The sequence below is a fragment of the Stegodyphus dumicola genome, chromosome 1, assembly GCF_044657685.1.
Source record: "Stegodyphus dumicola isolate Sdum_Otavi_A_Nest chromosome 1, ASM4465768v1".
NCBI lineage: Eukaryota > Metazoa > Arthropoda > Arachnida > Araneae > Eresidae > Stegodyphus > Stegodyphus dumicola.
Window position 1 is genome coordinate 180543217 of NC_140768.1, and position 16694 is coordinate 180559910.

General features: G+C 35.7%; 1 protein-coding gene across 3 annotated transcripts in view; it reads left to right on the top strand.

Moving 5' to 3' along the window:
* LOC118202953 (uncharacterized) overlaps window positions 1-16694 on the top strand; it is an 82627-nt gene that overhangs the window by 22702 nt on the left and 43231 nt on the right. For all 3 annotated transcript variants that reach the window (XM_035375176.2, XM_035375175.2, XM_085823403.1), the window contains exons 3-4: window positions 4882-4993; window positions 9896-10008. In XM_035375176.2, the coding sequence (XP_035231067.1) occupies window positions 4882-4993; window positions 9896-10008 (225 nt within the window). The remainder of the gene's footprint in view (window positions 1-4881; window positions 4994-9895; window positions 10009-16694) is intronic.

Sequence of the window (16694 nt, forward strand, 5' to 3'; positions counted from 1 at the left end):
TTACCAGTTGTTGAGCCAAATCATTTCGGATAATGGTAACGTTGGCTCCTGTATCTATAGTCATATTGCAGGGAATTCCATTAATATGTCTTATTATGAAAAGTCCATTACTGCCACCTCTCACTGCAGAAATCTGAAGCACTTTAAACTGGGGCTTTTTATTATCTGCCAACCTCTGCCCCATGTGGTGGCCACTAATTAGTTTCCCTGCTGCTTGCTACGAGCGGTCTTAATATCCGTACCCTGGGGTGTTCTGCAGTTTCGTCGTATGTGTCCTTCAGCACCGCAGTTCCAACATTTTACGGTCGGTTACCTGTCACCAATATTCCATCTCAAGACGTTCAGTTGTCTAGTTAAACCGTCTAGACGAGCAGTAACTTAATCCCCTGGCTCCTGGACATGAGCAGCTCTGATAGGGTGGCGGTCTCTACGAGTTGCTTGTTGAGCTGCCCCGAATTTCATGGCATACACTAGAGCGTTTTTTTAATCTTTAACATCCGCCATTCATAGAGCCTTCTGTATTTTGGGATCTCGGATGCCATTGATAAAGTACTGCAGGGGCAGGATTTCCCTCGTTTCTCTCAGGCACTCCGTAAAGGCAAAGTGGGACAGCCTTTCAACATCTGTGGCAAGTTCCTGGAGTGATTCAGCGGGTTTCTGTTGACAGGATTTTAATTGAAGCCTACTGCAGTCTTTTAAACATTTCTCGCCAAAGCGCAGCTCCAATGCGCCGGATAGAGCTTTGAAGTCAAGTGTTTGGTTTTCTGGAAGCGTCTGCAGGATATCCACCACGTCTGCTCTCAAAGAAGTGGCAAGATGACAGGCCTTAGCTTGGGGATCCCATCCATTTGCTTCTGCCACTATAGAAAACTGTGTCTTATATACTTGCCAGGAGGTCTTCCCATCATATGTACATAGCTTCAGAGAGGGACGAGCAGGCATAGATAGAAATTTAAAACCTTCAGAATTGTTTCTTGCCATTGCTATGCACTTCTTTAGGCTATCAACTTCTTTGGCGATGGCAGCAGAAACCCTATCATCAATTTGGGTTTGGACGGCAGAAACCTTTTCTTCAACTCTGTTTTCAACCCTGTCAATTCTGTCTTCTATAGCTTCAAATTTGTTTTCTATTATGCATGTGATTTCTCTCTTGATTTCCTCTTGGCCCACTTTCACTTCTGCTTTAACAGCTTCCATCTTTTCTTGAACGGCTTTCTGTCCTGCCTTAATCTCTTCCTTGACGGTTTTTTGACCGGCATCCATTTTCTCTTTAATTTCTTCTTTAAAAGATGTTTGGCCAGCTTCCATCTTTTCTTGGAATGCAGCAAAAGCACTCTGAAGAGCTGCCTCAATTGTTCTTCCATCGCTCTTGTTATTGGCATTCAAACCCCACTCCTGACACCAAAAATTGTTGCCTGCGTACAGGTTCGCTACGAAATGAATGCACAAGTCCGATGAAAAATGAACAAAATGTATTATTATCACAACAAAAATGAATAAATCTCCTTATATATTCGTGCAGTATTACAATATACCACAATAGTTATATTTTAACTACTCAAACATTCAAGAGAACTTAATTCAAAACGGCTGGAGATAGCTAATCCACGAATTCGCTGCAGTCAACGAGAGCAGTTTTGTAACAAACTCTTAAAACAACAACAACAAACTAACTACAAAATTGAGAGATTTTCCTCCTTTTTATCAGATTTTTGAATCTCACGAGAATTTTTTGGAACTTTCTCGAAATCAAAAAGAATGCATGTGCTCTTGTATTTTTAATTTTTTGTCTTAGCTTTCCTTTAATATTCATCACACGCTGTTTAGTACAGATATAAGATATGTCTCTGGTACTGATAATTGTGTCGCTGATGCCTTGTCTCGGGTAAACAATATCAACCTCACTACCCCAGATTTCTCTGAAATTGCAAAAGCTCAATTGCATGATGAGGAACTCAAGAACCTAATCTCAAATCCACAAACCTCCCTTCAGTTACAGCCGCTGCACATTGTTCCAACGCTTAAAATTTGCTGTGACATAGAGAACAATAGAATACGTCCGTATATTCCTGTCAATTTTAGACATGAAGTGTTTAATGCCTTGCACAATTTGGCACATCTTGGAATCCGTGCCACCAAAAAGCTGATCGCAGACAGATTTGTCTGGCCAGCAATGAATCAAGACATCACAGAATGGACTCGTTCATGTATTAGATGTCAACGGTGTAAAGTATCCCGTCACACTCACAACCCCATTCAACAATTTAACCTTCCAGCAAGATGCTCTGATCATGTGCGCTTAGACTTGGTTGGCCCATTGCCTCCTTCAAATGGTTACACTTACCTCCTCACTTGTATTGATCGGTACACAAGATGGCCTGAAGCCATTCCTATTGAAAATATATCCGCTGAAACTGTAGCTCCAGCATTCATCTCCCAGTGGCTTTCAAGATTTGGCATGCCTACCACCATCACTACTGACCAAGGCCAACAATTTTAATGTCACTTGTTCGCATCCCTCACCTCTCTTCTTGGCATTCGCCATATTCGCACAACACTATACCATCCATCTGGAAATGGGATGGTGGAACGCTTTCACCGATCTCTCAAACAAGGTCTGAAGTGCCACAGTAGCACACACTGGACAGAAACCTTACCCCTAGTCTTGCTTGGTCTTCGCACAGCATTCAAAGAAGACATTGGTAGCACTTGTTCTGAAATGTTATATGGTGCAACCCTCCGTCTGCCAGGTGAATTCTTTCACCCAGAATCTACTCCAGTTATCGACCCTCCAACATTCCTTCAACGTTTACGTGAGACCATGAGCAATATCTCGCCAACCCCAGCATCTTCGCATAACCAGCCAAGCTATTTTGTACATCCTGCGCTTGAGACATCTTCGCACGTATTCGTGCACAACGATGCAATTAAGCCAACTTTAACACCTTCATATGATGGCCCATTCAAAGTTGTCAAACGAACACCGAAACATTTCACCATCATCTGCAATGGCAAACAATCAGTGATTGGAATCGATCGTCTCAAACCAGCATCTCTAATGCAAGATCCAACAACTTCCTCATCAACATCACTCCCGGAAGAAAGCTTACATCCCGTTAAAGAGCAACCTAAAAACTACCAGATCTGGAAGAAAGGTTAAATTTAACCCAAAGTACTTATAACGTACCAATGGTACTTGGGGGGGAGTACTGTGGCGTTCCGACAGATACTTCAACTTCTATTCATGAGATGGCGCCACGTGTAAAATCCAGTTCTTAATCGGAGCAGCAAAGCGACGTCATTACTCTCTCAGACTTCTCGTGAGACAACTGTACGCGACAGTAGCATGAACTGTGTTCCAAGCTCTGCATTGATCTCTGCAATGTAATTTAAATTGTAATTTAGTACTTAATATATTCTTTTGTTATAGGAGATTGTCTACTCTTATTTTCTTTAATTATATCATGCATTAAGCACACGACCACCAAAGAGCCAAACAAAAAATACATAATCTCAATAAACTACACTTTAAATCAAACAGTAAAATAACATAAAAAAGGAAATTTATCTTATGCATCTAAGCACTACGCAAAGCAAATATCCACTTACCTTATTTAGAAATTTCTGAGTCCTTCAGTCTGTGGTACACAAAATTCCTTAATAGTATCCAAAAACTTCCTAAAATTATCTGAACTAGAATCCGTATATCGGCGTCACTACATAAATTCAGAAAAATAAGTGTTAAAAATATCCTCTATAGTTAAACCATACACATTTCCTTCCTACAAACAGGACACTTATGATGGCTACTAAGTAAACCTTCATTTACACACCAGTCAATTAATGTGCGTTTCCCCTTTCATTCCAAATCGTACAGAAACTTAAAATTAATCTTACCACATTCAGCTGTTCCACTGAATAAACTACAAAACAAGCAATGTACTTGCTAACCAACACACACCATAAGTCCTTACAAATCTGTTTTCCATCATTCAAAATTTACGGCAATCGCGCAGCCAATTACATCATAATAGGTTTTTCATAACATTCAGCTACTCACGATACCATAAATGAAGCAACAAATTGACGATAAATGAAACAACAACTTAACGGTAAATGAAGCAATAACATCACAATGATACAAAGGGTACCCTTCAGTCTACTCTAGCCCATTTCTTTTCGGGTAATGTATATTTTTACAAAAAAAAAATAGAAATGGCTTATTTTTATGCTCCAATTATTTTTGAAACTATTTAAATGAAAACAAACTTTAAAACTTACTATGCAAAATCTCATTAAAAAATGTAATATTAGTTTCTAGTTAATAACAGCATTTTAAATTTTGTAGTAGAGTTCAAATAAGTGGCACCTGGTGATATTTTTTGAACAATCTTAAATAGCCACCCCCCCCCCCCAAAAAAAAAAAAAATTGAAAATTTCTCACAGATTAGCAAAGTTTCACTTAAAGTGCACAGCAATTTTTCTGTTTTATATAATTAGTTCAAAAATTTGAATATCCTATTTTTGGTAATTTATTGACTGACTTTAATAAATGCAGGTATTTAAATGCATACTTTCACAGTAACAGAGCCATCTAGTCATAATTTCAAGTTTATTTAAAGAAGTTACTTATCAGGTACAAGTTGTGATTTTTAAGAAAGTTGCCATTCTATCTGTATTTATCATAAGGTGGCAGACATTATCAATAAATCACGAGAAAACATAAGATCAACATAGAAGAAACATAGTTCAAAAGGTTTTTGATAGATAAACCTATTTTTTTCAGATCTGATCATTAAAAATAAATCCAAAATATTTTATGTACTTTTTTTTATTTTTGAATGTGTGTGAATATAGATATATATACGAATTCTCTTTCAGGATATATAAATATTCTTTAAATCCTCCAATTCTTCAACATACAATTGAGCTGCTAAAATATTCAAAAAAATTGAAAAATGCTGTAGATCAACTGGAAGAATATGCAAATAAAGTAAGAAAAACTATGATTGTATTATTTCAAAATCTATTTTATTTTTTAGTAAAAACTTAAAAATGTTAGTAATAGAATTTAACAGAATCTAAGTATATTTATTTTTGTTGCATATTTCAAGTTCTTTTGCTGCTTTTTTTCTATTTTAGTAGTTTATGCCCTATAAATCATACAAAAATGCAGAAAAGGATTAATTTTGGGTATAACCAACATGCCATAAAGCTAAACTAGCTATGTACTTCCTAACCAACACACACAAGAATTTGTGAGCTTCTTAAATATTTTATCCTTCTCCTTTAAAACTAAATTACATTGATGGTATGTGTGTTGGTAATATAAGCATTATTGCTAAAATGTATTTATATTTTATTATTCGCATTGTAAAAAGAAAGAATTACTAGTTGCGTAGAAGCTTCAAGTTGGAGATAAAACATCCACAAAACTCTTATCTTATTGTTAACTTTTATCTTTTACTGTCTGTCCTCTTCATCTTTAAAACATGTTTATACTTGCAAATTTTGTCAGTTACTGTCATTCTAAAAATCTTTAAAACATTTTCTTACTGTTGCCATTTACCATTTTCTAAGCTCTGTATTGCCATGACCACATGCTTGAAAGCCACTGGGTTACAGATTCCCTCTGTGGTTTGTACGACGTCTCAGAGAAGAGTCAGTTATAAATTTCTTTGGTCTGCCACATCTCCAGAGAGGTGTTAGCTGTCCCACTCACCGTGTCTTGAAGCAGGCAGTTCATAAACATGCAAGGCTGAGCTGTAGGACTTCATCTGGCTTTACTGGGTCAGCAGTATAATACGTAATGGGTGAACGATTGGGGATCGCTAAATAAGATCCTTTATGTTTGGGCATGAATTTGCAACTTTTTTTATTTTGTGATCTACTAACAGGATATAACGTCCCGCATAACATTAGTGGTGCTTCCTTCTTATGAAAAGAAGGAAAAGAGCTTAGGCAACGTTGCCCATTGCTCTTCCAACATTTGATCATTTAAGTCAAACATTTTAAATGGTAGTTCCCATGAAAGGTAAACAATAAATAAGTAGATAAGATCCCAAACTCATACAGCAAATATATAGTATCAGCAAAAGATCCCATCTCTAAATTCAGGGTGTCGGTTAAATCGTTAAAACTTCCCAATTGGATGAAGAGCCAATTCAATCCCTCCCAAACCACGAAACACAAACTCTTGACCAAACAAGGGTGCGATAGTGAGTCTTAAAAAAAAAAAAAAAAAAAAAAAAAAAAAAAAAAAAATTAAAAAGCAATTTTTTAAAAAAAAAAATAAGGAGGGCAGAGGTACTTTCTTAAGCCAAAGTGGCCAGGTGGTGTATAAAGATTTGATATCTATTTCCAAATTATATTCCAAAATACAGCTATGAGAGAGAGAGATCCCTGCATAGTTTCTTTTACAAAATAATAATAATAATAATAACTCGTAGGGTGTCTCAATGCTTGTTTCTTGTGGTTTCAAATTCACCTTACCTGTTGGTGTACCCTATTATGCCAGAGAGCCCTTTGTATAGAAGGGCTTGATCGAAGCTGATATAGGGAAACCCAAGGAATTTATTTCTAGGGACAGAAAGCACCAGACATCATCCCAGGAAGTGAAAAGGTGTTTTCTCTTCTTCTCTACAAGCTGGGCAGAGAGGAGATTCGACAAGACCACATTTGTTGAGATGCTTGGCCAGATAAGCATGTCCAGTAACAATTCGATTTACCTGGCGTAAGTTAGTTCTACTGAGGTATATGAGTTTACCTGATAAGTTAAGTGTACTGAGCACCAATTTAGAACGAGCACAGTCTGCTAGTTTAGACCATATATCATCATGTTTGTTCTTTATCCAGTTTCATACTTCTTTTTTAACAGTTTGATATGAAACTGGGTAAAATGGTTCTGTGCCAGACATGGGTAGTTGTGACGCATCTTTAGCTACTTTATCAGCTAGTTCATTTCCAGCAAAATCACAATGAGCTGGGACCCAAACTAAACTAATGGTATTATGGGCCTGAGCCAGAGAATTGAGATCTTGAGTACAGTTCAAAACACAGTTTTGTAACTTGACACGATTAGCCAGAGCAAGAATGGCTGATTGGCTGTCAGAGAGAATATATATATTCTTATCAAATATATTTTTAGCTAAGTGCTCCCTGGCGACCATATTGATTGCCAGAACCTCAGCTTGGAAAACAGTTGTTAGCTGACCAAGGTATAGGTGAAATCTAATGAAATCTTCTCCAGATTCCTTGGTTCTTATAATGGCTCCAGCTCCTGTGAAGTTAGATTTTGATCCATCTGTGTAGCTTTCAATTGATCCTGTTGGAATCAGGTCAGTTAGAGATTCTATCTCATTCCTTTTTGGTACATAAGTTGAGAATAGTTTATCTGAAACTATTGTTTTAGTAATTGCATCTTTGGGCATATAAATTATAGGGATCTCATTGCCCAAGTCCAGGCATATGTCAATGTGGCTTTTCAGGTGGCTTTTATGACTGAAACCTATCCTTTGGCACCATGTACCATTTTTATTCAACCTATACATGGCTTTAATTGCTTCTCCGATCAAGAATAATTTCAAGGGTTAACCTCACCCATACTTTGTCAGATTATCTGTAGGAATCTTTTGATCATTGACCATCATGATGTATGTTTTTTTTTTTTTTTTTTTTTTCAATTAAACAAGCAAATTTTTTTTAGATATGAGTTTGTCTGCCACAAAATTATTGTCGAAAGAGCTCAGAATATTTATGATTCTTGATGGGATTATTTTTCTAAAATTGCATAGAATCTGTGTGATTCCATTCAAATGTCGTTGAATCGGGATGATTCATCTCAAACTGAATAGAATCAGGGTGATTCCACTCAGACCTCACTGAATTGGGGAAATTCATCAAGTTGCATAGAATCATCAAGTTACATAGAAATATTTTAGGCAATGCAGGAAGGTTCCATTGGTGCCATTGCACAATGTGTTCTGGGAAATAATGTTGAAATATAGCGATACTCATGTTTGCTGTTGAGCTGTCCTCTTAGAATGAAACTGTATCCTTCAATTGTCCTGCTCACAATTCTGTGATCTTCATTCTTCTTCCACATTAGCCACTAGTTGTCTGTGACAGAACCTGTTACAGTAAAGCCTTCTGCTGCTCTAATCAGCAGTTGTCCTGGCTAGTGATCTACAATATAGTAATGGCCTGGCTTCTGTTTACTGATGTAGGTATACCACACAGTGCATGCACATTCTGGAAGAGTTGCCAATTCAGATAGGTAGATACAGTATGTACCATCCTATATTACGAAAATAAAGAAAATTTACTCCCTTCACCCCCAAAAAAAGCAGGTTAGTGAGAGAATTTCTGGTTGCCATTTCCAGTTGCATTCTTAGAAAAAAGATGGTGAATTTAAATCATCTGAAAAATTTCTAATTTATCACCCAATAAAAATACTGTCAGCATACGGAGGAAACCTTAACTACAGAAAGAAAATTGACACAAGATTACCTCATAACATATTATTCACGGAAGTATTCTTCATCAATTACCCAATTTATGTAATATGTGGTTTACATAAATTCATTCAAACATAAATGTAAAAGGCCGTAATATTCAAACTAATATCTCCCAATTAGTACTAGGACTTCATAAATAATTCAGCGGCCTAGCGGTAACGTCGCTGAACACTGGTAGTTCGGTCCGAGGTTTGAATCCCGCGAATGGGCTGGCTGCATGGGCGTTTTCGTGGTTTTCCCCATGTGTAACGTATATATGAGCCAGTTTCCCTTAAAAAGTCCTCCACGAAGGCATCCCTCCCTTAAGGCAGATAGCCCTCGAGTGCTTTGCCGTAATCTAATAATCCAAACCAAACTAAACCAAACCATAAATAATTCCCCCTTTCTCTTTTTTTCTTTTTGTTCAAAAAGTATTCACGAGGTTAAGTTTGTCACTTGTTTGTCACTATTTATTCACAACAAAGGGATCAACTGAGCTTTTAATCTCATATACATGGAAGTAGCATAATTAGAATGAATGTACAAAACACCGAGTGGTTTGAGAATGGTAGCGGTCATATCTGTTCTAATGTGTCTAGTTACAAGGCCATCTGTGATAATAAAAAGCATATAAAGCATATGGCTATATATTCCCTTCTAGACATGTTTGTTAGATGCTACTCACAATATCATTAAGATGAAGATTCAGATTCGCCTACCCTCAGCCTTCAAAATCAAGAAGTGTAAAAATTATCAAAGACTAGAAGTTCTCTTCACAAAAGTCCATCTTCATTGCATACTCTCCCACTACATGGCTCACAGTAGTATTAGCCATATTGAGTTCTTCCATGCAAAAATTTATTGGTATCATTATCTTAGGTCAGCAATAGATGAATGTGGTGGCAATAACAAATGGCAATCTACTTTCTGCAAACCAATTGCTGAGTTGCATTCCCACCAGTTCCATGTTTTTTGAACATTGCCATGTGTTCTAAGATTCACTCAAATAAAACTTCATTTTGAACAAATTGGAGCACTGGTGATTGCTTGGCAATATGTATAGTAAGAAACTAATAGTATTATCTTCATTGCTTGATAGATCTATGATCAAGCTGTAAACTCCAAAAAAATTCCTATCTTAAAACTGCAGATATAAACTGCTTATAGGCTTTCTTAAAACTAAGTGAAATCATGTGGTTGTAATAGCAATTATTTTGTGTTATGGTGCCAACTAGTTGCCTTTTTTGGCAAATTTTGGCTTTTTTCCATTAGCACATAAATACCAAAATTTTGACTTTTAAACTCAAATTTCTGTAAAGAAAAGTTATTTACAAATTAATGATTCATTTAAAATCTTAACTTTTTTATTTATATTAATTATATATCATCATATTTTATAGGAAGATGATGAGTGTAAAGAAGTGCCACGAATTCCAGATTTTCCTGAATTTCCTCAAAATTATCCTTTTGGTAATGGAAGTACAAAAGATCTTACATCAGGCCATACTTGCAAGTAATGATATGTTTATTTCGAAAAACAATGCTAGCCTCTTAAAAATTTAAAAATAGTAAAAAAAGGAGGAAAAAACTATTTGCTTTATTGAAAATCTACGTAAAAAATATATAATATTTCTGGAAAAAGAAAAATCGTCTTTAAAATAAATAATCTTTCTCTTCAAGTGTAGTTCTTAAGAATGAAAATTATATAATAACAGAGAAACATTTTTGATTAATTATAAGAAAATATTCATAAAACTAAAAAGAGGAAGGGAGTTAGGTGGTGTTACTACTAAAGTAGTATACTGAACATATTGAATTACTGTAATTTCGCGCGTATAGTCCGCGGACTATCTGTGTTTAAAATATTTGAAGCTGCGGACTATCCACCAGTGCGGATAATACACTGGTTGTTCACGGTTAAAATAGTTGAAATTTAAAAAACACGCTGTCGTGAACTGCCGATGATCAAATATAAAAAAAGCGCGAGATTCCAAGAAAACATTCGTATACATCGTATCGATAGTAAACCATAGAGCACAGTGCAGAACGAATGAGTAGTAGCAAGTAGAGCTTCTAAAATCCAGGCTGGCACATCAAGCGATGCCGGGATATGAGCACTCACTTAGCGCAACTAGAGTCTTGTATCCCAGTATCCTTCGCACTGCCGAGAGGGGGAAAAGTAGTTGATGCGTCAGCTTGGTTTTTAGGAGCCTTAGTAGCAAGTACCTGGAGTACGAAAAAAAAGTGTGATTCGTTTGCTTATAGCGTGGTTTGGCAACACTGAGTGAGTGGGGTCGAAGGTCACATTTCATTACCACTTATCACGAGGATAGCACGTTGCACAGTATTTTGTTTTCGTATTTTGTCTTTCATCTTCGATAACGTTGATGAAACATTGCCAGAGTTTTACTGCTGAGTTTCAACTCAAGGTAGTTGAGAAAGCTCAAAAAGATGGAAATAGAGAAGCGGGCCGTTATTTTGAAGTGGACGAGAAAGCGGTGAGAAATTGGCGCAAACAAAAGAATGTTTTAAAAAGCATGGGAAGAAAGCAATCCAATCGGCACGGAAAAGTAAAATGGACAACTTTAGAGGAAAATTTACTGAGATGGGTTCTCGACCAAAGAAATGCTGGACGCTCCATTTCAACAGTTAAAATCCGTTTCCGAGCGAAGTCCATGGCAGAAGAGATGCAGATAACGGATTTCAAGGGAGGAATAAATTGGGTTTACCGCTTCATGCGTCGTAAAAACTTGAGAGTTCGCAGCAGAATGACAATGTGTCAGGCTGTTCCGGACGACGTAGATGAAAAAAAAACTTCTTTCCTTCACTTTACAAGGAAAATTATTGCAGAAGGGAAGTATTCCCTAAAAAATATTATAAATATGGACGAAGTTCCATTAACATTTGATTGCCCACCGAATCGCACCGTCGATACTTGTGGAGTGAAAACAGTATCAATAACCAACAATAAAGTCAAGAAAAGACCCAATTCACAGTGAAGCTCACCTGCTATGCTGACGGCACAAAGTTGAAGCCGCTCTTAATCTTTAAGAGAAAAACAATTCCCAAGGAAAATTTTCCTCCAAGCGTCCTAATACGGTGCAATGAAAAGGATTGGTGCAACGAGGACATTATGCTCGATTGGTTTCAAGAAGTTTGGAAGAAGAGAGAAGGTGCCTTTTTCAATTCCAAACGAGTACTAATTATGGATTCCATGAGGGCACACATAAAAGACAGTGTAAAGGCGGAAGCTACAAAAAAAAAAAAAAAAAAAAAAAAAAAAAAAAAAAAAAAAAAAATCGGTGTTGAACTTAGCGTTATTCCAGGAGGTTTAACAAAAATCCTGCAACCTCTGGATATTAGCGTGAACAAAAGTTTGAAGTTCCACGTACGTTCTTGCTGAGAGATCTGGATGTCGGAAGGTTTACATACTTTCACAAAAGGAGGAAATATGAGACACGCTTCATACACTGCAGTTGCCGAATGGGTTGATAAATCCTGGAAAAGTGTTAAAGTGTCAACCATCCGATTATGATTTATAAAAGCCAGGATTGTTAGTGAAAGCGAGGAAATCACTGACAGTGAAGATAGTGATGCTAAAAATGAACTTTTGGACAATCTTCCCGAAAATATATTAGAACTGTTTAATTCTGATACTGATGAATCGGACTTTGAAGTTTTTCGTGAATGTAGTAGAATGTGTGATTAATTAATATATGATTTATTAGTAAGCACTGTGTTTTATTTGTATTTAGCATTTTATTTCTGAAGGTATATTAGTAAGTAAGTACTTTTTTTCTATTTATACTTAGTTCTTTGTTTCTAAAATACATTAATATTGCCGTATTAAAAAAACGTAATTTCGGACATATAGTCCACGGACTATGCGGTGGTGCCGACTATCTGACGATTTTTTAATTTTTTTTTATATAAAATCGTGTCTGCGGACTATATGTGCGAAATTACGGTAATTCCTCCCAAATCTAAATCTGTTGAACTATCACTGGATAAGGAGTGCTTTTCATATTCTCATATTTGTTCAATGTATTTATTTTAAATATTCTAATTAATTATAAAACCTACTGTATGTTATCTCAGTTTGTATGTAATGTAATATGCAGGGTGTTTCATAGATCATGGGACAAACTTGGAGGAGTGGTGGAGCATACTAAATCATAAATTTTTTTATAGGAATGTAGGGTCTAAAAAGACGGGTTAAGGCAGAACGCAAAAAAACGACATGAGAGGAAAATGTGTTTATGTACAAAATCAGTGCAAAGTACTTCTTTGTAGCAATACAGAAGTCACAATAAATGTTCAAAATTGCGACCACCAGCAGTAATACATGCTTGGTAATGTCGCAGAAGGGATTGACGAACATTTTGAAAAATGACAGGCATTTCACGCACACTTGCAGCCGCAATGACGAACGATGCTACGAGGTCCTCCAGTGAGTCAAAGAGAGTCTCGTAAATGATACTCTTCAGATGGCCCCATAAAAAAAAAATTCCAAGCTGGATAAATCTGGCGAACGGGGTGGCCATTGAGCGGGCCTACCACAGCCAATCCATAAGCCTAGAAATGTCCCATCCAAGTGATTGCGGATCTGCACGTCGTTATGGGCTGGTGCACCATCATGCTGGAACAACATGCGATCACGAATGACAGCCGGAATATCCTGCAGCTATTCCAATAGCACCTCTTGCAGAAAAATATGATAACATAAGTCATTTGTATGTGCAGGTAAGAGGTGTGGACCTACGAGGTAGTCGTTAACAATCCCCCCCCCCCACGTTCACGGAGAAGTGGGTTTGGAATGCATGTGGACATGTGGCGTGTGGATTATGAGTTGACCACACATGCATGCTGTGGCTATTGAAGATGCCGTTCTGTGAGAAAGTTGCCTCGTCCATGAATAGCACATCCGATGGGATATCCGCCTGTGCGGCACACTGCTGCAAGAACCAATGACAGAAATGAACTCGAAGAGGATAATCTGTCTCTTGCAATGCTTGGACTCTCTGCAAATCTTATGGGTGCAAACCATTTTCATGGAATGCTCTCCAAACGTGGAATGACTCAGCTGCCGTGTAATAGCTCTTATACAACGTGTAATAGCTCTTATACTTGTCTGAGGTGATTCATGCACAATGTTCAAGATGGATTTTTCAATGCGAGGTTGTCGTGCACTTCTTCTTCCACTCCTAGTGTCAGAGGTGGCTTCAAATCACCTGTTTTCACCAATGCAACCTTTACGAACATTGTGTGCTTTGGCATATGCCTGTTCGGAAACTATTCCTGGTACAACCGTAGCGCTGCTCTGCCATTCCCATTACACCATGCATGAGATGCATGTCAGCTTTTTGCCTGTGCGTAAACTCACCCATCACGTTTGACATCAGAGTTACGAATGATCCTCTGATGCATCGGATCGTTTTTTGTCTGGCTCACTACCGCCCTCTACTGCTGCATTGCCAGCCAATGACAGCTGTAGTTCCTATTACTGTTAGTGTTCCCTTTTTTGAATATTTATTGTGATACTGTATTGCTGCAAAGAAGCATTTTATGTTGATTTTGTACATAAACACATTTTCCTCTCGTGTCGTTTTTTTTTTGTTCCTCCCTTAACCCGTCACTTTAGGCCCTATATTGCTATACAAAAAATGCATGTTTTAGTATGCTCCACCACCCCTCCAAGTTTGTCCAATGGTCTATGAAACACCCTGTATATATACATAACCTTTGTATAACATGGTAGATACCCAGGCAGCATGCATTCATAAATTGTACGAGAAAAATACATGCAATTTACGAATGGCCCTTCATATAAAAAATGTTCAAGTTGAACGTAAAAATATCATGAAAAGTGTCCAGTGGCAAATACTAGATATTTACGTATATTTTTTACGTTATATTATATGTAAGTTTTACATAAAATTTAGGTATATTTACACGAGAGACTGCTGTTCATTCGTAACTTTTACGTATAATATACATAATTTTCAGGGATTTACGTATATTTTTATTAAAAATTTTAAGTATATTTATTGCATATACGTAAATCTCTCCAATTTTTTTGCTTCGCGTATGCGTATATATTTAGTAAAAATTTAAGTAAATCTCCCCGATTTTTTACTGTATATAAACGTATATATTAGAAAGAAATTAAGGTAGATATTCCCCATATTTTATGGTACAAAAATGTATATGACATTTTTGTACCATAAAATATGGGGATTTGATAGAAATTAACGTAGATATTCCCTGTATTTTACGGTACAAAAACGTATGTATTTGATAGTACTTGACCTAAATCTTGCATATGCGAATGACTTTGGTAAAAATTTAACCCCATGTCTTCTCCTCTTTACTGTGTATAAATGCATAAAAATTTTTGCATAAATCTCCAATTACCTTTTTACTGCATTTTTCGTAAAATGTACTTTTGGCGAACGGCTCATATTTTTGATATAAATCTATGCAAAAATTTTCTGCATGTTATGATTCAAAGGTAAAATGTCATTTTTATATCAAATTTTTACATATCTACCTTTTAGGTATGTACAGCAATATGGAATATATATAACTGGAAAATTTAAATGCACTAGTAAATGCAAAAAAATAAATTTCTATTAAAAAATTATGTAACACTTAAAGGCTGAAAATCACTTTTAATATTTCATTTCAAAGTGACTACAAAATATGCAATAAATTTCGTAAAAATTTAATTTCATACTATCACACAGTAAACTTCAATTATATATCTTACACAATGCCTATAATTTCAAGTAAAAAATACCTAAATATTTGTTTAGAATTGTAAGGTTAAGAGAGTCTTTAATGGCTATGTTTGTATTTATGTACATGAGAAAAAAATTAATTTTGTATTAATTATATTGCATTAGCCTTTCCAATTTTACTCCTACATATAGTAAAGAATATTTACTTTCTTATAGATAACATGTTTCTTAAATAAAGAGTAAGCAGAGAACCAATCGCAACACCATATACATATAACAGAATACTTCATAAAGATATACATGACATTAACATACGTATATGCATTAACAGGTTATTTTACACATTTCAATAAACCTGAAACCAATACACAATCAAAAGTATTATCTGTAAATTCCTCCCAAATCAGAATACAAATCTTTAATTATGATAACAATGGCATCTCAGTTTGCAATATAAAATATTTTCTACATTCATGTGCATTCTCAGCAAAACAAGAAAGCTGAATAACAATAAAATCATAAATACCATAAAAAAGCCATGTAGAATGATAGCAATACTAAATGAAGTCTTCCTTCAAAAATCAATTTAAATTCAAAAATTTGCCTTCCTATTTAACATCTCAAAATAGGGTTACTGCTTTCACTAACTAAATTTTCTGTCTTGGCAAAATAAAAATTGTCATTTCTGTTGCAGGAAATATTTGCTGCAAACTTTGCATGCAAGTAATCCAGTGAAAAAAAAATTTAATTGTGGCTTGAATATTTTCTTTATATATGAAAAATATATGAAAAATTCCCACATAATATTAATTTATGATCCACATAAAGCTTTTCACCTCTACCATCTGACGCAGCTATTTTAAAATATATATGCAGAATTTCAGCCCCAAAATTTCTGAATTAGATACCCAAAACATAATTCTACGTAACTGTTAATTTATGCATTTGCTTGCACATACTTAAAATGAATTATACACACAAAAACTTAACATATTAACTTTAATAAATTCTTAATTAGCAGGATGACTCAATTAAGGCAAAATATAAAAGAAATCTACCTGATGGAATAGTTTTAAAAGATATATTTAAAAAAAGCTAAATACTGTTCTCATTACACATGGCAGAAATTGAGTAAACTGTATGCAGCTGGATTATTTATTAGAAATAGAAGTTAGGCCAAAGTACCAGTTCTGGAAGGCTTTAACCATTTGGGTGCAAAGAAGCATCTCAATTTAAAAAAGAATATAAGCTATTAGAAGTTTATAACTTTTACAATCTAGTACAAATATTAGACGCATAAACAATACTAGATGCCATTATTTACTTGCATATTCTTTGTGTACTTTACTCCTTAATTTTTCAGGATATGATTTAGAAACAGACTTATGGTAAAAATGTATACTAGTAAAAAGAATACTGCTGAAACTGATAAGTCATTTGAAATGTATAGTGCAAAGAG